The sequence below is a fragment of the Mustela erminea genome, chromosome 16 (genome assembly GCF_009829155.1).
Source record: "Mustela erminea isolate mMusErm1 chromosome 16, mMusErm1.Pri, whole genome shotgun sequence".
In the NCBI taxonomy this organism is placed as follows: Eukaryota; Metazoa; Chordata; class Mammalia; order Carnivora; family Mustelidae; genus Mustela; species Mustela erminea.
Window position 1 is genome coordinate 80,441,890 of NC_045629.1, and position 22,165 is coordinate 80,464,054.

At 51.8% G+C, this 22,165-nt stretch overlaps 1 protein-coding gene across 3 annotated transcripts in view; it reads right to left on the reverse strand.

The window, feature by feature from the left end:
• FAM135B (family with sequence similarity 135 member B) overlaps window positions 1-22,165 on the reverse strand; it is a 272,532-nt gene that overhangs the window by 21,002 nt on the left and 229,365 nt on the right. For all 3 annotated transcript variants that reach the window (XM_032316553.1, XM_032316555.1, XM_032316554.1), the window contains 5 exons: window positions 16,920-17,073; window positions 16,044-16,093; window positions 7,814-7,969; window positions 6,987-7,060; window positions 157-311 (listed from right to left, as the gene is read on the reverse strand). In XM_032316553.1, coding sequence (XP_032172444.1) covers window positions 157-311; window positions 6,987-7,060; window positions 7,814-7,969; window positions 16,044-16,093; window positions 16,920-17,073 — 589 coding nt within the window. The remainder of the gene's footprint in view (window positions 1-156; window positions 312-6,986; window positions 7,061-7,813; window positions 7,970-16,043; window positions 16,094-16,919; window positions 17,074-22,165) is intronic.

Below are 22,165 nucleotides of genomic sequence, written 5' to 3' on the forward strand. Positions count from 1 at the left end.
CAAATAACTAGTGTAGTCTGAGGGTTCACGTCTCCTCCATGAACTGACTAATCCCTTCCTTGATTTGGTTCCCCTGCTGTTGGAACATAAGGAGGGCCGCTGACTGGGACCCAGCGAGAAGCCTTAGTCTTGAGTCTTTCTAGAACAAAGACCAACCTGTGGCAGGGCAGTCCACATATCTGTCCTCAAAGATAACCGGCAAGGTGTTCCAGTCGCCATCGATGTCCAGGCACTCCGCGGGCAGCGGGGGCATGGTGGTGAGGTACTCGGAGTTTCGGATGTCCAGAGACAGCTGGCTGTGGGTCTGTATCCTGGGGACACACGCAGCGGGTGAGCATTGGAGCAAGTTTTAAATGTGGAAAGAATCATTGCCCCATCGCCTGATCCCAAAAACACATCCAGAAAGCACTCAGCAGGCTCTGACCATCCACTCCCTGCCTGTCCGTCCTGTCTTCCTTTCTCCCAGACACCTACCCAGCCCCCCTGGGGCAGGGGGCACCCAGCCCAGAGCTCTTAGATCGCAGGATCAGGGACCCGTATCACGTTCTGTTTCAGTGATCTGAAGTAAATACCTTTCCAGGGCAACAGGAGCTGAGCTTCTAAATGGCTAGGAATCTTAAATTAGTACTTAGGAGGAAAAACTTCAAGCTCTGTATCCTCTATTCTTGCTTTTCTAATCTCTTATAGCACTTAGGGTCCGAATCCTATGTTGTGGCATTTGTATTAAGGACCATTTAAGATTTTGTTTTGTTTTGTTTTTTTTGTTTTGTTTTTGTTTTTCTTGCATCATTGCTTACTGTGTGGTCACCAGCAACCTGCATTAGCACGTAAGCGCCCCGAGCTCAGGAACCGTGTGTTTTGATTCCTCCATGAGGGATTTAAAAATGCTCCATGTTCTTCCTTCCAAGTCAAACCCCCTTCCAGCAGCAGGAATTGGACTGCGGAGCTTGAAATCATCAGTAATCGTCATTCCAAAGATGGGATGGTGGGAAATGTTTACTCCCCTCTCAAGTCCCTGCAGAAGGAGTTAACGTCCTGCCACGAAGGAGGAATGTTCTCGCGCCGTCACTCCCCGTTCCATCTCCATCACTCTTAGACCAGAGGAGAAGCCTTAGCGGGCTGGGGAGTCTGGGAGAAGAACTGCACATACGTAGCTCCTGTGTGTCTGTCTGTCTGACTGTCACTGCTTTTAGAGCAGCCTGACCTCTGGACGCCCCCACATCACTGTTCAGCCATGCAGGTCACCTGCTCCCACAGAACCGCTCATAGTGGCAGAACTGCACACAAGCCTAGGGACAATTCTCATTCTGCACTCCTGGGAACAAATGTATGGAAGGCACATAGGATACTTTGTATGTGTATTTTGAATATACATATGAAATACGACTATTTCATTTCTTTCTTACTTTTCAACTGCATTTTAACCTATGATTGAAAAGGACAAGCGATGTGAGAGGTCTGGGCGGCTCAGTCAGTTAAGTGGCTGACCCTTGGTTTTGGCTTAGATTGTGATCTCGGGGTTGTGAGGGCAAACGCACAACTTGTGTGCCCTCCCCCTTGCTCTCTGCCCTGCCTGTCTCTAAAAAAAAAGGAAAAGAGTAAGCAATGTGTTTATGCTCTTCCTCAAAGCCGTGACGCCTGTAGCAGCTTCCTAATATTGTGAACCTTCCCCTCAATAATTAAATGGAGCTTTGTTGCAATCAATCCTACACTTCCTAGCTATCATCTGAACCTGGAACTTGTGGTCCAGTTTTCAGCTTATTATACTACTACGCTCGCTGACTGACACCCGTAGGTGGAGGACCCGGCCCCAGGCAAGGGAAGATACCTCCTGGATGGAAACTTGGTTCTGGACCTACAGACCTCAAAGTCATGGATAAATCAGGTGATTAATCAAGGAACCATCGCCCAGCAGGAGAGGTGCTGGAGAGTCTGGTGCGGGTTTCCTTATGCAACCAATGACCTCCTGCCAGAAGGTGGCTTCTTGACTTTGGGACGTTGTGAATGTGACCGAGTACCTAAAACAATGGTGAGGATGTATTTAAACAAATGACTAAAAATTCTAGAGCACGTACACAATTTGGTCACCTCACACCTAGGATGGCTATTCTTAAAACCAAGGAAAAGCAAGCATTGGTGAGGATGTAGAAACGTTGGAGCTCTTGGACACTGCTGGTGAGGACACAAAGCTTCACAGCTGCTGCGGAAAACAGTATGGAAGTCCTGCAGAAATCTAAAAATAGAAGCACCGTACGATCTGGCAATCCTGCTTCTGGGTATTTATCCAAAAGCATGGAAATTAGGGTCTCTAAGAGATCCGTGCCCTCCCACGTGCACAGGAGCTCTAGTCACAACAGCTTGGCTATGGAGACACGCTAAGTGTCCGTGAAGAGAAAAAGGATAAAGAAAATGCAGAACTATGGGATATTATCATTCAGCCTTAAAAAAAGAAGAAACATTGTCCTCAGTGACAATGTGGGCAAACCTTGAGAGCATGATGCAAAGCCAAAGAAGTCGGCCTTACGAGGACAAATACTGTGTGAATCCATTTACAGAAGGAATTGAAAATAGTCAAATTCAGAGTCAAAAAAATAAAAGAGTGGTGGCCAGGGGCTGCGCGGGGAACTGGGGAGATGCGAGGCAACAGGCATAACATTTCAGAGGAGGAAGACAAGTGCTAGAGACCTGCTACCTGGAGCTTCCAGGGCCCAGGACATCTCCTATTCATGTCCCTGACTCTTGGAGTACAGCCAGCAACATGCAGACACTTCCATTTTGGAGGTTGAGAAGTCCAGATTCAGCTTCTTAGGGTGACGGTTCACCACTATACAGAGAATTGCAGCTATATATGATACACTATAAGGATGCTACGAGTGTGGGATTTGGACCTAGCAGATCTGTGTGTGCACCACATGCTTGCTGTGTGGTCTAAGATAAGTTACCTAACCTCTCTGAGCCGAGGTTTTCCCAGACTCTTCTTCAGGGAAGTACGGATACAGTTTCTAGCTCACAGAGTTAGCAAGGGCATTCAGTAAGCCAACACACGAGAGAACTTAGCTGGACTTCTTACCCGAGGCATCTCCACAGACACAGCACCAGGAAGGCAGGGAGGGTGCCTTGTGTGTTCAACACTATAGACATAGTGTCTTGTAGAGTAAGTGATTTTTTAAAAATTAGGATTATACTTATTAGAACAGAAGAACCTAAAAGGCAGAGTGATCAATCAAGTGTCATGGTTACAGGGGTTAGATCCCCAGGATGGGTCTTCCAGCACATGAACACTTCTGCATGCAGTCATTCGAGAAGCTCTCAACTGAGCCCCTCCTTTCTGTGTGAAGAGCACAGGCTAGACCCGGGGAAAGCAGAAGAGAGAGACCATCAAACACACACTTGCGGGGCGCCTGGGTGGCTCAGTGGGTTAAAGCCTCTGCTTTCAGCTCGGGTCATGATCCCAGGGTCCTGGGATCGAGCCCCGCATCGGGCTCTCTGCTCAGCAGGGAGCCTGCTTCCCCCTCTCTCTCTGCCTGCCTCTCCGCGTACTTGTGATCTCTCTCTGTCAAATAAATAAATAAAAATCTTTAAAAAAAAAAAAAAAAACACACACTTGCTACGAGCCAGTTCTAAACTATTTCCAAACACTGCGACACTGCATTGAAAACACTGCGATCCACGGCAAGAAACAGCCTCCATGCTACACGGCCACCCAGTACCACCACAGGCTCCCAGAAACACACACCAAAGCAAGTGTTTCCGAAACACATCCGAACCTACTCCCTACGCCATCCTGTCCCAACCTATCCTATTTCATGTAGAAGTGCTGTCTCAATCCCCCGGCATGGATGTCACAGGGTACTAAATGACTGTGCCCCACTGTTCGAGAAATATAATCTGCTTTGAGTTTGAAGGAGATGGGTCTTGAACTTGATGGTCTTGACAGATGAATGTCACTGGGGCCACCTTGTATGTCCACTTGTCCATCCTGATTTGGGGGGGGGGCTCTGTCTCCTACACACACCTTCCCTCTCCAGCTCCGACCCCCAGTGGGTACACCCAGGCCAGTGCACACTTGCTAGCCGGCCTCACACCGGCTCGCTGCCTCAATCTAGATGAAACCCCGTTCATAGCATTCTGTCCCTTCCCTCCTGTAACTTTCTCAATCTGATATAAAATGCCCCTTTCAGTTCTATACCTCTTACTCTTAATGACCTAAGTAAAAGTTTACTTCCTCCTGAATAATATTGCTTCTAACCTTGTGTACGCCTGACCTTACAGGTTAATATCCACTGGTGGGCACTACTCAGTTTCTCTACAGCTGCTCTATGAGACAGGTGTTGTGGTCTCCTGGGAATTTGCAGGGCTCTGTTCGTACCTGCTTCAGACCTCTGGCCACATTGTCATCTTCTCAGGGACCCTCCTGTGACAGCTCAAAGGAAATGCATTCTCCATTCATACCACACTGACATATTTCTCATTGCCACTTACTGTGTGTGTGTATCATAGTTATTTATTTATGTGCCTCCTGCTCTTAAAATATAAACCCCATGAGATATCGGATTTGCCTGTCTTGGTCACTGCTGGTTACCTAATGCCTGGAAGAGTGTCGGGCCCGTAGTCAGCACTGAGTGGACAACTGCTGAAAGAAGGGCTCTCCGTGTTACGTGTGAGCAACCACCGAAGGAGGAGCAGTAACTGGTCGATGTCACAAACCTTGTAAGTTCCAGGACCGAGATTTCAAACCATGTGTGTAAGTTTGAGATCAGGTCTTTCCACCATACTATTTGTTGGCTTTTTAAAAAGGCCTTAATCATAACCATCACAGTGCAAAGTCTGTCCACAGGACATGAATTCTGTCCATAAGGACATTCTGTCCTGAATTCTCTCCATAAGTGTCCTGGTCCATAAGGTCCCACAGCGGCTGGTCCGTACCTACCTCCCCGGTCCTGCCTCCCTCCCCTCCCCTTCCTGCTCACTCCATTATAGCTACACTTGTCTTCCTGCTGCTCCCCAAACACTCCGTATTCCTGTAGAGCAGCCTCGACAACAGCTTTTCTCTGACTGGTCTTCTTTCCTATCAAGGTCTGGCTGATATAACCCCAGTCTCTACTCAAATGTCCCATCAGCAGAGAGACTCTCTCCCAGCACTTTGGCTGCAACAGTCCTCATCCCACGCCCAGTGTCATGGGAGGTGCTCCATCGGCTTGCAAGAGCCGACTGCACACATCTCCTTCCAGCCCCGTGCAGAGATGGCATCTTGCAGCACGACAGTGGCCGCCTTGGGAGCTTTCACGCAGCGGAAATCAGCAAACGCTACAGACCCAAGATGTTGGTTTCTCGGAGAGTTCGTCCTTCAACGTTCATGAGGACCCTGGTCATATCCCTTCCCGTCATGTTCTGTGTCATCACTTTGATTTGGTTTTCTCTACTTGTCGCTACCGGAGATAATTTGATTTACGTCTTGCCTGTTTCTGCCCTAGAATGAGAGACTCGCAAGGACAGCGTCTTTAATGTGTTCCCTGTCGTGTCACAGAGTTTACATGCACAATCAACAACTGTGTAACGTATGAGTCATCACCTAACATTTGCTGAGCAGAGTCTGTGGCTTGAACAGCGTGTTCCATGGGCCTGGATGTTCTCATTTGGCCCTTACAGCTCTTACCCTGCCCATTTTAGGGAAACTAAGACTAGAGGAGGAGAAGGAAAAAAACAAACAGAAAAACAAAAAAAAAAAGAACACATCAACAGAACAGCACTTTCTCAAGGACCTGCTGTAGCCCAATGGAGGAATAGGATCTTGAACCCAAGTCGGCCAAGCAACATATCCTCTGAACTTGAGTGGTCAGCATCTCAACGAAAATCTTCTGGAAGAGGAGCTGCCTCTATGTCTGTCCCCTCCCTGTGTGCCCACGCTCCTGAGGAACACAGCACACCCGGCAATCGAGGGTTCGCCTACTGGGGAAGCCCAGGAAGCAGGTTCCCGCGAGCGTCCTGGCGTGTGTTGCTCAGCGGCCCTCACAGTTCTGCTCAAACTTGTCAGGCTAACCCTTTTGCTTTTAGTTGCTGGGTGGAATGGATGAAAACGAAGGACTACCCGGTTCCAGACAAGCTATTTTCACCATCGACGTGTTGTTCTTGGAGCCTTCCCACTCTCCAAGGTCAGATTCCGTGAGGCAAACTGTAATTGTCTCCTAGTTTTCCAACCAGATGAAGTGTAGAGAGAAGGAAAAGGAGGTTGTAGAGCAGAGGGTGAAAAGGTCTTCTGGTCTGTCTTATGTGACAGAGGACCCTGAAATGCTTCTCCTACAGGAATTACCAGGTGGTCTCAAACATCACTCCATCCACATTTATTCTTTGAAGTGAACATATAGTTCAGAAACAAAAAGGACCCCTTGAACTCGGGTAGCAAAGGCCAGACCCTCTTGGAGGGACCCATCTGTTCCTGCCATGGGGGAGATCTACAACAGAATGACCTCATTTGTTGTTAACCCTCTGACTTTATTAGCATGTTTTCATTGTTTCTTAAATTTTGGAGGAAGAGGGACTAAGAAATTCATCAGTCCGCCTAATTAGGTAGTTCCGTCCTCATTCTTATGCTAAATGTGTTTCGAAGATACTGCATAGTCTCCAGCGAGTTCTGTGTTTTTTTTCTGACATAGCTTGTGGCCACACCACCTGCTTCTAATTCATTTCACAAGGAAGACTCAGCACAGATGTCTTCAGGGACCTAGGAAGTCTTGATTCTGTCTATAGAACCATAATAACATTCAACAAAAGAAAACTTTGGCTATTGACCTTCTCTGCCACCTGCTAGCTCCCGCCTCTGCAATTCGTCTGACTCCTGCCTGCAGAGAAAATGCAGCTAGAATGTGCGGGAGTGGAAAGACTTCTCTCCTTCGCAGTCAGAGACGGAGGGAAGAGGGGCCTTTGAAAGAGAATGTCTTGGGTGGCCACTTTGACAGCGTGACGTGGGCATAGCATCGTCTACTTACAGATTCTCCTGAAAGGTCAGGACGGCCAGCTTTTGGTGCTCCATATAAAAGAAGGCCTCAGAAAACCTTCGGACCTGAGGAATAAGATCACATGAACAGCTTAATTCATGGGGTGGGTATTTTCCACCCAAAGGGAAACAGACAAAGGATTTTTCAAAGGGAAAATGACAAAGGACAGCTGAGTCCACCACCCAGAGAGTCTGAAACAAGTCCTTCCACAGGTGTCCTCTCTTGGCCAAAGCTGGCTTACGGACACAGTTTAACGCATATTTACGAACCCATTCTTCCAGAGTTTTCTATAATTTGTTTAGGTGGGTCTTCTACTAGAAGGTGTCTTCTACTAGAAGAAGACACTTGAAAACCGTGACCGTAAGTGAATGCAGAGGAAACGGAATTTGCAAAGCCAGCCACGTAAGCACAGCCACTGCGTCCTGGGCAGACCCGGGACCTGCTGCAAGTGAGGAGACCGACATCTATGAAGCATCAGTACCATTCAGATGCTCCTAACCCGTGGCAAAGAAATACACTAAGAACAACATCTTGCATTTGAAAACACTTCTCAAAAACACTTCCAGAGTACTTGCAGCACCCCTCATGCTGCCATCCGGTAGCCAAGGCAGGTATTTTATGAATGGAGGGGGTCAAGGTTTCAGAGGCTGAGCCAGCTCATAAAGTCTCACCACGAGCTCTCAGTGGAGCCAGGACCGGCGCTCACGGCTATGAAAGTTAACCCCAATTCCTGGTCTGCCCCCCAAACTAATTGTTGCAAAGCTCCATCAAGGGGCCACTGGCATGCGACTAGAGGATTTACACCACTTGACCCTTACCCTCAAGGTGTGATGTTCCTGGGTGAGATAAGAGGTCACCTGGGAATGTAGGGTCACCGTGTCGAGGAACTGGGTCCACAGAGCCATCAGGTGGGAAGTGAGCCAGGCGAGATCCTTACTTATCTGCTCAGCTATCTTCTCGGGATTGTTCAACATCTGGAGAGGTAAAATGGCGGTAGTGAAGGACCTCGTCCCTGTGAGGCTGCTGCAGGCTTCCTCCTGAAGCCTTTGCCGACTTTGCTGCTGTCAGTGAGTCTCTCCTTCCTCCGGACTCTGCATCACATTACACTCTGGGCTCAGTCCTCTACAATCAGGACAGTATCTACGTCTTCGGGGCTCTTATATGGCAGGTAGAACGCTAAGCATTGTGTGTGTAAACCCCCCCTCCCCCATTTCATGCCCACTGCTACCCTTTAGTAGAGTTACTGGACATTACTTCACAGAAAAAAAAAAAAAAAATGAGAATCAGAGGGATTCAGCAGCCCTACCAAGGCCACACAGAGCTGGGGTTCAGGTGTCCGGCTATCTAACCAAAGACCCAGAGCATCACACTGCCTTTCCATTGTAGGTGTTGAAAATCCTTCCTGTGGGATGCTAACGTGTTTATAACCTGAGCATCAAATGGTTAGGAGATTTGCACGAGGGCAGTAGGACGGTGGTGCTCAACAGTGTTCCCACCATCTTCCCTCCATCACTCCAAATAGCTTCTGGGAGGATCTTGGGTTGCCTGAACTACAACTTGAAGATGCCAGCCTAGAGAGGGCCGAGAGCCTCTGGGGGGAAGCTTTGGATAGCTTCGGTTTAGAACTGGGAGGCCATCTGCTGGGGGTGGGGCAGACTTTGCTTCTGGAGGGGAGATCAAGTCTCAGAGAGGCAGGGAGCCAGGTGTCAAAGCCGGACACTGAGTGGTCAGCCCACCATTTAGTAACAAGCCCTTCCATGTCCCAGGCACATGCTTTGAATAAATGGGGACACAAAGATGAGGCAAGGAGGGTCTCTGCTGGCGGGGAGCCTCCATGGGCAGGGCAATAGGAAGGTGAGTCAACAGTGGGGAGTCGTGGGGGTTTCTCGGTCATGGGAGACATCCCGGGGACAGGCAACCCCAGCCATCCCAAGGCCCTCTCTGCTCTCTTTCCCTGCTCCGTGTCTCAGTTTCTTCATCAGTAAAACAGGTTTGTGAAGCAAATGGCCCCTTACTGGATGTAATAACAGGAAAAGTAGGTTTGAAGTCTTGCTTACAACAGTAGAATTCCTTCTGCTATTCTCGGACTAAAGGCTGATGCTAGAGGAAGGCACGGGCCTAGAGTGAGGCATCGATCTAAGAGGAAGAAAAAGAGAGAAGGAGGAACCTGGCACGCGGTAAGATTCTTTAGTTCTTGGGGACTGGTATTTAATGATTCAGGACTGGCTGCCGGGTACAGGGCATCCACTAAGCGGGGCATCTCCGAGCTGCTTCTTCCAAGAGGAAAGGTCAGTCTTTGATGAGACACCAGCCCCAAAGGGGGAGAACGGCCCTGCTTCCTTTGACGGAAGGCTCACTTCCTGCACCAGCTCCGTTGGGAGGCAGGGGGTCAAACTGGGATTACCCACTCTTGGTTCAGCCTTACCGTCTGTGGCCAAAGGTGTTCAGAGGCAGAAAACTGAGTAATATGCTGGAGAGAGTGGGGCACATGGTCAGCCCCTGGAAAACCTCTAGGCTAGAATGCGAGGTTCCTGGGTGGACCCGAACTGGCCCCTCTTGACCAGTTACCCTCGCTAAGGAGCACCCCACACCTGTGTCTGTGCTTGGATCCGTTTCACCCCTGACGCCCTGGGCTGCCTGTGTGGCACACCCTGCCCTAGACACACACCGTGCTCACGGGGGCCTGCACGCACCCAGCTCCTTCCAAGTACCGGGCTCCGACCGGACTGTGCGTCGCCCTCGGAAGTCCGTCTCCTTCCGTCTTCCGGCCTCCCTTCTCTCTCTCTTCCCCACGCTGGGCATGTCTGCTCCCCACCGGGGGACGGTTTAAGGAGCCAGTGTAGGCCCCCCTGGTCTCTGAAGATTCTTTAGAAATGTCTACTTTGCTCCAAGGGTAAGTGTAACCTCCCTGTCCTTGAAGTCGATCTAACCCTGCACGCACCACTCTCAACGCACCACTGGCCAGACACCGTTCCTACAACCCTCCCCCGCCTGCATTCTGCGCGTCTCCATTTTCTCAGTAACCACACGGTGGTGAACGAGTGGTAGGGATTGGGTAACTCTTTATTGAGAAATCTGGTGACCCTGCATCGAAGAGAGGCACCCCAGGCCTCAGTAACTGACGCCCCTCGCTGGGCTGCTCGCTCCGGCCCACACAGCTCCTCCAGCATCACTGCGGTGGACCCAGCAAGCCCAGCGTGAATTCTGAGCTCAGCCGCCCCAGTGAAAGGGGAGAAAACAAAGCGGCTCATTGAATGTGTCTTTGGGAGAATGATGTTTTCCCCCTCATTGATTACAGAAATGGCTCCAGATAAGGTTAAAGAAGCTTCTAATTAGGCCACAAGAGGACTCGTCGCCTCTCACAGATGCCTGGGCGTCTTTGTAATTGCAGATGATGGGCACGGAGGGGCTTCTCACCCAGGACCGAGGAGAAGCCCTTCACGCGAACGAGGACACAACTGGACCCAGTGCTCTTTCAAGGGGGCTGTCTGAGGAATGCTCCGCCACGCAGCTCCACCACCCCTGCCACGCTTCTCATCCGCCTCTAACCGTGTTCCCTGGTTCACTCCTTCCCTGCCACCTGGCACAGTCTGTCCCCTTCTAGGTTAGCCTCCCGGAGAGCCGGACACCTCTTCTCTTACAACCCCCGGTCGAGCCCTGACTCTACTGGCAGCTTCTGAGCAAGCCTCTTCCTCCTGGGGCCCCTAGTCCTGGGAACCGTGTCTCCATTGTATTCCCAGCAGTGAGCAGAGTGGCCGACATACAGTAGGTGGTTAATAAGTGTTTACAGGATTCACTTGGAACAACGATACATGAAAATTGCTCCATGACTACAAAACTCTATGTTTTCAACTTCTTGTAAATCACGCAAACATGTCCACGCAGACCCCCACTCAGCCAGCCCCCCATCATCTAACTCCTTTGATGGCAGTTTCCCTACCGGGTGTGGCTGGCCACTAGGTGGCGATGTCCTGCCTCCAACAGTTTGGTGGGGTTTGCTTGCCCTTTGGGGGTGCTCGGGAGGGGGCTCTGTTCTTTTCCCTATGAGCATCAGGGCAGCTCTTTAGCAGACAATAGAGTGGACAGAAGCTCAGCCCCACTCCCTGGTCCCCTCCCCATCCCCCATCGGTATCCTTGCCACAGTGGGCTAATTTGATCGCACTGTACAAAATTAGGCCTGTAGCTACACGATCACTCAAAACCAGGACAGGATCCCAGTAGCTTGGGGGACGGCCCCAGAGGAGGAAGGAAACCGTTCATTGGCTTTTCACGAGCTATCTCAGACAGATTCATTGCCGGCCTGAGTTCTCACTGGAGCCCCTATAGGGACCGGATCATCAAAACAGCAGTAGCCCCCAAGCCCAGCCCTTAGTGGTTCAGAGGCTTTAAGGAAGCCACCCTTCAGAATCCACTGTGGTAAAATGAATGCGGACACATCTGTGTGTCCCCCATATTCTCAGGGCTGCTGGGAGGCCGGAAGGAGGGAGCCAGAATCCAGCAGGTGGAAGCTAGCATTGTCATTATTTGGGCTATAAATGGAATTAGCCACCCTTTCCTGCCTCAAGACACACACACCTCCTCCACACAACTCCCAGCAAGCTTGTCACTGTCCCGCCTAGATCCCTGTGACCTGGGGGTGAGTCCAAGCTGTGCACCATGCAGGGCACGCAGGCCCCCCTCAGAGTCCCAGTGCCCCCCTGCCTCCCCAAGAGCCCTGCTCACTGGTGCACACGCACGCCTCGCTGCTGGGGCTCCCCCAGCCTGGCCTCCACCATTGCTTCCACTGCCTCTTATTGGAGGCCATGAGACTTTCTCTCCCAAGCAGCCTCCCCTCTGCGGTCCACTAACATCTGCCCCCCAGAGCGAGCCAGTGACACGTCCTCTTGGGTCCCCATAGCCATGCACGTGTCTGTGTCCGCATCTGCAGCCCCCCTCCCCCGGCCAGCGAGGTGCACTGGGACAGGGTCAACAAGGGACAGTGAGACTGTGTCCATGTGGGAGCTCACTTCCCCCTCAGAATGGCCCTCCGCACGTGGGAAACCAGCCACCCAGAGAGGACATGACTAGTCCAATGTGGACAGCCAGCGCATACCCTCAGGACTGCTCTGTGGGGCCCACATGGACTCTGGCCACTTCTCCTTGGGGCGCGATGGGCCAGCAAGGCACGGGGCCTGGTCAGGTCAGCGAATGAGCACACCGACTCCCGCCCCCTTCTGCACACGAACCAACAGCCTTGGAGTGACGACAGCTGCTGCGGGGTCACCGGCTTCCTCACCTTTGGTGACATGTAGCATTCTGTGACTCATTAGTGCATTCATCCGCTCCCAGAAGGAACCCTTCTAGGTGCTGGAAGTTTGAGAGTGAAAGAGTCACCCCCTCGGCTGTGTGCCCCCAAGGGAAGGGGTCTCTGCAGAGGTCTAACCCAGGGCCCAGTGAGGCGTGGGGACTCACAAAATGTTTGCGGGAATGAATCAACTCTCTACGGTAATTCCCACCGAAACACTGACCCTATGTGGTCGTGAAGACAAGAGCAACGCGGTCTCTTAACCACATTCTCCGTGGGGCAAGTCCAGGGAAGTGACAAGCCAGAGGGCGGTGAGAATTGTACCAACTGCATTTTCTCCATTCACTGCTCTGCCCGGCTGCCTGAGGAGGCTTTGTGATGCCGCTTCCCCAGAGGGCATCCCGGTGGGGCATCCCGGTGGGGCACCCCGGTGGGCTCCGGCTTCATGACCACCAAGGCCTGGCCCTGTTCTGCAACCCTTTGCGAGCTGAGCCCTGATTCTTCCTGGCCTGAGGACAACGGGATCCCTCCCTCCATAGAACCGCACTCTCCGTTCCATGGGGAAACGCACGCCACGCCCATAAAACCAGCAGCCGGTCGGTAGCCAGAGAAAAGGAGCTTAATAAAAACTAAGCCATTTTATCCCCATTTTATAGATACAAAGATCAAGGTCTACAAAGCTTAAGCAACTTGTGCAAAGTCACATGGTGTGTAGGTAAGAAGTTCAAGCCCCATGTCTCTGGTTCTCACGTGACCACTTTTGCAACATGTCAGGACGCCCCATCCCTTGCACAGACCCCCAACCCAGTCACCACTGAGGGGGGTCTAAGAAGCAGGAAGCTGCCCCCCGCCTGCCCTAAGGAGTACAACACAGCGGGATATTGAGGCAGTGGCCTGGGCACTGTGCAGTCTGGAGGTGTGCGCCCTGCTTCCCTCCACCACTCCCTGCGTGCCCGGGCCAAGTGCTTCCATAAAGGCAACATCTCCGTGGATATGGGGAGGCCAGAGGAGAGACAGCAGGACAAGCATTTAACCTGCGCCTGGCCCAGACCATGCACTGGGTCCGTGCTGGCTGTCCTTGCTCCTGGAGGTGGGGAGGCTCCGGGGAGAGCACCGCGGGCCCGCCTGTCTTCCTGGGCTTCAGAGAGAAGGTTCTGGGAACCTGAGTGAGAGAGGCACAGCAACCAGGAGAGAACCACAGGCCACCCCATGTCTGCCTGCTCCTCACGCTGGGAGCGCCAGGTAAACAGTGGGGTGAGTAACAGCCCCTAACAGTGTTTTTCCTTCCAACTGCAAAACCTCAGTTGTCGATGGCTTATGGAGCCAACAGCTTCTTCTTGGGACGCTGAGCTGCAACCAGGCTGGGAGGGACTGGGCCGTGAGTTCACAGGGTCCTCTCGTGTGCACGCTCCTGGTCTCCTGACAACAGCCGTGACACACAGATGAGAACTCCAAGGCCCCCGAGATCCTAAATCGCACATCTGGGATCCCGCAGCTGATGTGCAGAAGGGGCAGAGGCTGGGCTTGAACCGGCAAAGCCTGTGGGCATTTCCAAGGGAACGCTGCCCTGGGTGCCCTCCGGGGAACAAGGGGGAGCTGCGGCTCCTGAAGTATCTGACCCTGTGGTCAGCTAAGCCAGATGCAGTGCACGGCCTCCACCGCCTGCAGGTTTAGAGAGCGGAGACTCCACGCAGGCATCCAAGTCCTCGGCCGGCTGTATGTTCCCCTTCCACGCTCTCCAGATGGCTTCTCGTGCCCCTCACATGTCCCCACCTTCATCAGGAGCACTGCCTGTCATGTGACTCCTCGAGGACCCCACCCTTCCTTCAGGGCTCACTTCAGAGGCCCCTCCGCCCTAGACCCTCCCTGACCCGGGCACCAGGCTCCTGCTCTGCCTCTGCCTTCCCACTGGGCCGCCGTCTGTCCACGGCAACCCAGACTTTCCCTGACTATAGCGTGCTCCAGTGCGGGGGTTCTCAGCCCTGGCTGCACAGTATACTGGTCTGGGGAGCTTCTTTCTACATCTTTTTCTTCCACTTTGACTGAGATATAACATTAGTCATATAACATTATGAATCTTTAAGGGGCACGACATCATGACCTGATAAATGCATCTATTGTGAAGTGATCACCACAGTAGGGTTCACTAACATACCCACCATGTCCCAGACTTAAAATGTTTTTCTGTGATGAGAACTTTTAAGATCTATACTTAGTCACTTTTAATCACACAGCGCGGTCTTGCTAACTTTAGTGCCCACACTGCGTGTCCTGCTCCGAGAACTCTTTCCTCCTCTAGCTGGAAGCTTGTACCTTTTGACCACCTTCACTCACTTCCCCACGCTCTGGCGAGCACTGATCGGTCCTCTGCTCCTTTGAGTTACGTTTGTGTCTTCTATTCCACATGTAAGGGAGGTCATGGGTTACCTGTCTTCGTCTGACTTTACTACACTTAGCACGAGGCCTTCAGGATCCATCATGTTGTTGCAAACGGCTGGATTTCCTTCCCCTTATGGCCGAGCAGTAGTCCGCTGTACAGATACGCCACATTTTCTTTATCCATTATCCTGGGCATTTATCCACGCCCAGGTTGTTCCCGCGCCTTGGCTCTCGTGAATGACGCCGCAGTGAACACGGGGAGGAAGACACCTCTTCAGATAGTGATCTCGTTTCCTCAGATAGGTACTCAAGTAGCGAAACTGCTAGACCATCGGGTGGTTGTATTTTTAAATGTCGCAAGAGCCTCCATACCATCTTCCACGGTGGTGGCTCCAGGTTCCACTCCCGGCAACGGCGCGTGAGCATTCCCTTTCCCCACATCCTCACCAGCACTGGATGCCTCTCGTTTTTTTGGTAACAGCCACTCTAACAGGTGCGAGCTGGTATCTCGCTGTGGTTTTGATCCAGTGGGGCAGATTCACTGAGTGCAAACGCCTGAGCTCCATTCCCCAATATGCTGTCTCACCTGGTGTAGATGGGACCCAGGCTGAAGTACATCTGGGGCACTTAGAAGTCCCGAATGTGCTGCCACTGTGCAGCAAGGGTGGAAACCCCTGGAGTGAGACGACGATGTCACTTTGCAGTGAGACGGTCTTCTGAGTCCAGCAGCTGGCACTGACGAGGGTGTCACCAAGCCTGACTGTCACGCTGGTTTCCATCTTCATTTGCCTCTCACTATATACGGAGGTTGTGCACAACCCACCCAGACCATCGACGCACCCAGACCATCGACGCAGCAGGATGGGAAAATGTATCAGAGACTGCAAATAAGAGCAGCACGCATTTGCCAAGCATCTAGTTAAGCACGTATTCTTCATAGAGGCTCCATGAATTTCTAGCTACTGTTTCTTTCATCGGCCTCATCCCACTGCTAGTCTCCTGCCATGGCTGACGCCGTCTGGGCACAGGTGCAAGGTCTCCATCACCCTCCAGGGGACGCACAGGGTTGGTCGTCAATACATTTTTGTTAAACGGATGAGTAATAGATAAATGTAGTGTCAGCTCCAGGGACAGAGACCTGTGAACCTGTTTATTTTTTCCAGAACATCTAGCAGAGAGCTAGACATACAAGAGGGGTCTAGTGGATACTTAATAACAAAGAATAACACAGAGCGGCAGAGTGTCTCTTCAGTTTCAGGTCTGGCGTCAGCTGACACGCCCCGTGCTTTCATCTCTGTTTCCTACATCAAGCTGGGACCTACACTGGTCCTGCATCACACCCGCCCTGCCCTCCCACAGGGTGAATTTTTTTTTTTTTTAATTACCTGTAGCTCTGAGCACAGCTGAGAGAGCGTTTCCTCCACAGCAAGGGACTCTAGGAAGAAAAAAAGAAGCATGATAAAATGGGCACGTGCTGAAATGCTGTGGTTGCTAATTGCAATAAAGAAGCATACGTTCAAGTTGGCCTTAAAGTCACAGAAAGAAACACAGCTCCTGAGGACTCGCCTCCTTTCTAGTCTAACTTCCTAAAGGGGTCATATTTACAAGAAGGGTAAGCCTGATCTGGGGCCACGTGACCCCACACTAGAAAATAACGGTCAGTATCATCTCGTAGATGCTTTTCTGAGGAACAGAAGGCCCCCACGTTCACACAGCACTTTGTGTGGCTCAAACGGGACCCACATTCTTTTGGGATTTTGCAGGTATGTGCATGCACAGATGATGGCTGTTAAAAGGTTTCTATAATCATGCAGATTAAATATATATATGTATATATATAATATGTATAAAAGATATATACAAGCATGTATTTGTGAATATCTGAAGAGTATACATAGAATGTGTGTATATTCTTTAGGGTTTTCCACTCTTGTCAGTGGCAATCTTGCAACTATTTTCCCTTCCCAAGCAACTTGAGGTTGTGCACAAGAGGGGCAGACGGGCCGCAGGGGTTCAGTAAATGCCTGCTGGGGGAATGAACGCATGAGGGCACGGGCCTCAGGGTGCGTCTGCCTTTTCTTCCCGCATACGCACACGCGCCCAAAACTCCCTCCTGCGAGAACGAGGTAACACACAGAAAACACACCTGGGATGGCACCCGTCACTGCGATGCTGACAGAATCACAGGCTTTCTCAAGTCTGACCCCAACGTGGGCAGGTGGGCCACCAGCATGAGGCATGCCCTGGGCGCAGCCCCTTACCCAGCTCCATGTGCGGCAGCTCCGGGATGTCCCGCATGATGGCCAGGAAGTAGGCGCGGAGTCCCCCGTAGGCGCGCAGGAGCAGGCGGCACAGCTGCCGGTGCCACCGGTGGGCGTGCTGCATGCAGTTCTCGGACGGCACGTAGAAGCTCCCCTGTGGGTGGGACGGACACCTATGCGAGGGCCGCCCCGCGGGCGTCCCTGAGAACAGCGGTCGGGGGTTCGCAATCCCAGGGGAGAGAGAACTCGAGTCCCTCCCCCACCTCTCCGTGTGGGGAAAATCCTGCCATCGGCCGAGCCTCTGTTTTATGTGTTTATGTTAAAATAATAACAAGAGCAATATTCAGAGTAAAAATACCAATGAGGAGGAGGAGGATGGCACCGACCTGGAAGGTCTGGGACAGCCTCAGGGGACCCGCTCACAAGCTCTCGTTCCCCAGAAGATGGGGACGGGCCTGAGGGTCTCCCCTCGCAGGTCGAGGAGGGCTTTGTAGAGACCCTCACGGGGGGAGGTGAGCGGCAGGTGATGCCGAGAGGAAGGAGGAAGTGCAGCTGTAAAAGGTGAGGTTAGCTACGCGGTGCCCACAGCGCAGGTGCTGGGAGACCGATGTGAGGGTGCGGTGTCAGGGGCATCTGCTTGCAGATCTTGGATCCCCATGTGGTTTGTGCGATGAGGGAAAGGTGGCCAAGTCCACAGTGCACCTGGAGACCCAGACTCGGCAGAGGAGAAGATATGACGTCTTGGGGTGAATTTCAGAACAGATTGGTTTGGGGAGCAGAGAAGGGAAGCCCTCAGGGAGGGGCCTGGGCAGCAGAGGAAGAGGGTGCTGGTCCTGGGCTGGAGAATTCCAAGGATGTGGGCCCTGCCCGTCCATCCACAGCTCATGCAGCCATGAGTGGAGGAAGCCAATGGCTCTTCATGATCCCCTCAAGCCCTGCTCGTCCTGCCGCAGGGAATTCCACATGGGGAGCTGGGACAATCCCCCCCTCCGCGTTCTCCTGGGCTGGTGATGTGGCCACCTCCTGCCTCATCTGGTCTCCTTGCTTGCTGCCATCAGAGAGGACTGAGTTGGTCCATGGGGGCAGGACAGGTCTATTAGAGGTCAATGGCCATCTGTATGTCATCTGAAGTCCCCATGGCCACAAGTGTGGACGATCGTGAGTGTGTCATACTCGTGCTAATCACGGCGTCATGATGGGAGGGTCACGCAGGGTCACACAGGGTGCTCCATATCAAGAAACCATGATGCAGGGGTCACCTAGGTCTGAGATGGTCCTAAGTCAGGTCCCTAAGAAGAAGACACTGCCATGCTGCACAGCAGAGACCTCAGTCCATCCCACGGGGAGCTCAGGAGCTGCAGGGACCGATGGCCTTGGAGGAGGGACTGGGTCTCTGCACCTATGCACTGACCATTACTGAGTGTGGGTTACCCTGGGAGGAGGTGTGGCCTTGGTCAGCAGCGCTGTCAGACAGAGCAATCTCTAGGAAGAGGCTTGGTCGATTGCCACTGGCTACCAACAACCTCGGCATGTGAGGGAATGAATGTCTCAGGTCTGAGGAGGGGAGGGGCAGTTCACCACCGCAGCCACTGAGAGACCCTCAGTGGACCCTCCGCTCCCCGGGGACTCCCCTGAAACCTGCATTCCTCCTCCTTCCTAGTATGTTAGGAATAGAAGTCAATGCAGTTGTGGAAGGGCGAGCAGAGCTGTGCAGGACAGGGTGTGTGGGGTACTCCCCAGACCTACGCCACTGTCCACGAAGCGTCTACGTACTCCTGTTACCTTGACCTCGTCTGGTCTTCAACAGCATACAGAGCAGATGCTCTCCTTCTGACTTTCAAAATGAGAATATGCATAAGGCAAAAAGCTCAGTATTACCAAAGGAAACACAACATAAAGTGCCTCATCCCCACAGTCCATTAATTTCTTGTGGATCTTTCTAGAATACTCCCAATATGTGTATGGGCATCGATGTTTTACGTGCACTTAATATATGAATGTGTGTCCTGGAAACACACCCAGAGACATGCACGAATTGGAAAATGCTCTGGACGGCTCTGTTCCTTACTTTTGTCCCTTATCATGCCCCCAAAGCTCTTTCTGATTAGTTCAAATAAGTGGTAAGAACTCCAATTTCTGTTTCATAGATCAAAAGACTGTGGGTCGAAGAATCAAATGACTTGTACAAGGTCACGCTGCTTTGCCGGCAGAAGAAGTGATTCTCTAGTTCAGGTGCTAAACAGGGACAGTCCCTTCCCAGAGAGCACAGGAGCCCTGGATACCAGGCCTGGTGGAGGACAGATGTGCCACCAGGCCTGTCCGCTTTGACTGAGACATAAATTTAAGTCCTGCAGGGTCTCCAGTAGCTGTAAGCAGGCAGAAGTGAAAGCAGATGGGGTTAACAAAGGCATCAGATCGAGAAGCTGGGAGCTGCCAACCTGACTGCTTCAAGCGGCCCTGAGCCTCCTGCTTCCTGGTCCTGCTCACAACGGAATTTCCTTGTTACTGATGCCTCCAGTGGAAAAGGCTTCGGGACCCAGTGAGAGCAAGGGGTCTTGGAAGTCTGATATTAACTCTGACTTTTAAAACTAGATGTGACAAGATTGGGTGTCATATTGACCGACAAATGACTGAACGTTCCATCTGAAACTGATGCTGTACTCCAAGTTTGGCCAACTGAATCTAAATAAGACAATGACAAATAAAACTAGATACCAACATCATACGGATTTTTCTCAAGAGACACATAAGGTAATCTTTGGGGAATTTCCATAGCATTGGTTCAATGTGGTTATTGAGGTCATACGAAGTCGAGACAATAACCTCAGGAGAAATCCTGAAAGACACGTATGGCTTGAGATTATTATCAACACAACAAAGCTTGTTTCGTATAAGAGTCGACAGCACAACTTTCTGAAAGTGAGCAAGCTGCTGCAGAAAGTGTGCAAGACCTCTGGGGGCTTGCGCAGCCAGCGTGGGCCAGCAGGGAACAGCCCACACACTCCCATGGGCCTTGCTCGGGGCGGCCCGAAAAGCACAATCTCCCCACACCACGAAAGGAGCGTCGAGCACCGCCCTCCCCTTGCCTTCCGTCGCCCGGTCCCCGTCTGGAAAGGAAACCCTCAATGACACGCAGGCCTCACACCAGACCGGCAGAACACTAGGCTGAGCTTGAACTCATGATGGGAAGCTCCAGGCCAGGGCCCAGCCCGCAAAGAGCAGGCACACAGCGGGCGTAAGGAGGGCATGGCCATGACACGGCTTCTTACAGTGGCTCCTGAGGATCAAGCAGGACCGTTCTGGTAGAACGCAGACTTGGGCGACGTCCCAGGGTCATGTCAGTGGGTGGGACAAGATGCCCCCATTGATGGCCTCCAGGAACGTGTCTACAGATTACACGGCTTGAACGTCAACAATGATCCACTTAGAAACCTACGCAAAATGGGTTTTCACTCAATGGAAGCTCTCTAGGAGCTCTGCTGGGACACGGTTTGATTAGAACAGAGGATCTGGAGGCCTGCAGGCCTGGGCTGTGCTCATGGGTGAGCCACTCACGAATGGTGTGACCGGGCTGGCCCCTGGTCCTTTGAAGTGTCTGTTTCCAGTGGAAAGTGGGGAGCGCAGGACAGCCAAAGTGCTCCCGAGAGTGCCTGGGTCACACTCAGTACTTACCGGTGTTCGGAAGGTTTGCTTCACTACACAACAGAGAACTCAGGCTTGCCATCAACGCTGACCTTCCTCTAGAAGAAAGTCCCATCAGGTCGCATTGCATCTCCAGATCTAATTCCTGCCCGGGGCTCTTGATCTCTGTTCCAGGGTGCTGGCTGGGCAGCTTGCCTGTCGTCAGAGGCAGCTTACAAGGAGCTAATTGCTATCGCCCTGACCCAATCCTTCTCTTCCTCTGGTCGTCCTTAGTGGCCCCATTTGGCCCAACATGTACGACAGCTGTGACATTCTCCCAGACTCCAAATTTCTTTCTCGCCTCAGAATCCGTAAGGAAGTCTTGGAGGCTCTGCCTCTACCAAGTCTTGCTTCTGCCCTCGTTTGAGTCTTTACTATTCACTTTAATGATTCAAGCATCCCACTGCGCTGGGCTGACCTTCCTTCCAAAACCCCAGCACGTGCAAGTTACTTTACGGCATTGCCCGTTCTCTGCAAGACAGAGCTCGAGTTCCTTGGCATCGCCCTCAAAGCCGGAAGCCCCCCCCCCCCGACATGTCCGGCTCCTCTGCCTCATCTTGCCCCACAACAGAGCTCTAGTTGCTTTTCTCCTTTTAAGGGTCTGTCCTCCGGGTGGCTGAAACTCGCCACCAAGATTCGGGTCAAACGTCCTCGCCTCTGTGAAGCTTCTTCCTCTCTCCCTCGTCCCGGGTCCTGCGCACACCTCCTAGGACCACCATGATGTCTCCAACCTCCCTCAACACCCTGAAAGCAGAAGCAGTTCGTCATTTGTCTTTAGACCTGAAACAGCACATACGATTTTGATGAGGAAAGAAAGAATAAATGGACGACGGAGCTGCTGCCTCCTCTGGCGGGGGACGGAGGCTGGTGTCTGAAGAACACAAGAGACACGGGCCTGGAGGGAAAGTCCAGGTCGCCGCCACCGCCTCCTTCCGAGAACCGTGGGTTTTCCGACAATTTGGGATTTTCTACCTTGCCACAAAAAATCATGTTCTGGAGCTTTGTGTCCTTTATATAAACACACTTATTTATGCTTTATACGAGATACGTACACAACCCGATATTTATCTGGCCCGTGGTAAGCACTGATAACTTTTCATTTAATACAAACATGCCCGAGGAAGTTAAGACACATTTCGGTACCGAACTATCAGTACATCTTCTGTGTTACGAATGTGGGAGAACACATAAATGGAAAAGGGTTTTAATATTGTGTATATTTATTTGAAATAGGAATGCGGGCTCTATCAGACCTCATCATCTAGAATTCTATTAATAGTAGCCACTAGTCGGTAGATGCCTGCTGTGTGCCTGGTATTATGTTTCGGTCCCTGGATCCCTCCTCTTGATAATTCAGGGTTCTTTTTTTTTCATTATTATCGTATTTTTAATCAATGAGGAAATGGCGAGAACATTAATAAGAGCTGATGCTTATTACTTGACCTTGTCCATGCCAGGCATTGTCTGAGTGCTCTACATGTATTGATCATTTCATTCTCATGCCAACCCTATAAAACAAGGACAATTATGTCCTCTCCCCACCCCGTTGTGTAGCGGGGGACACT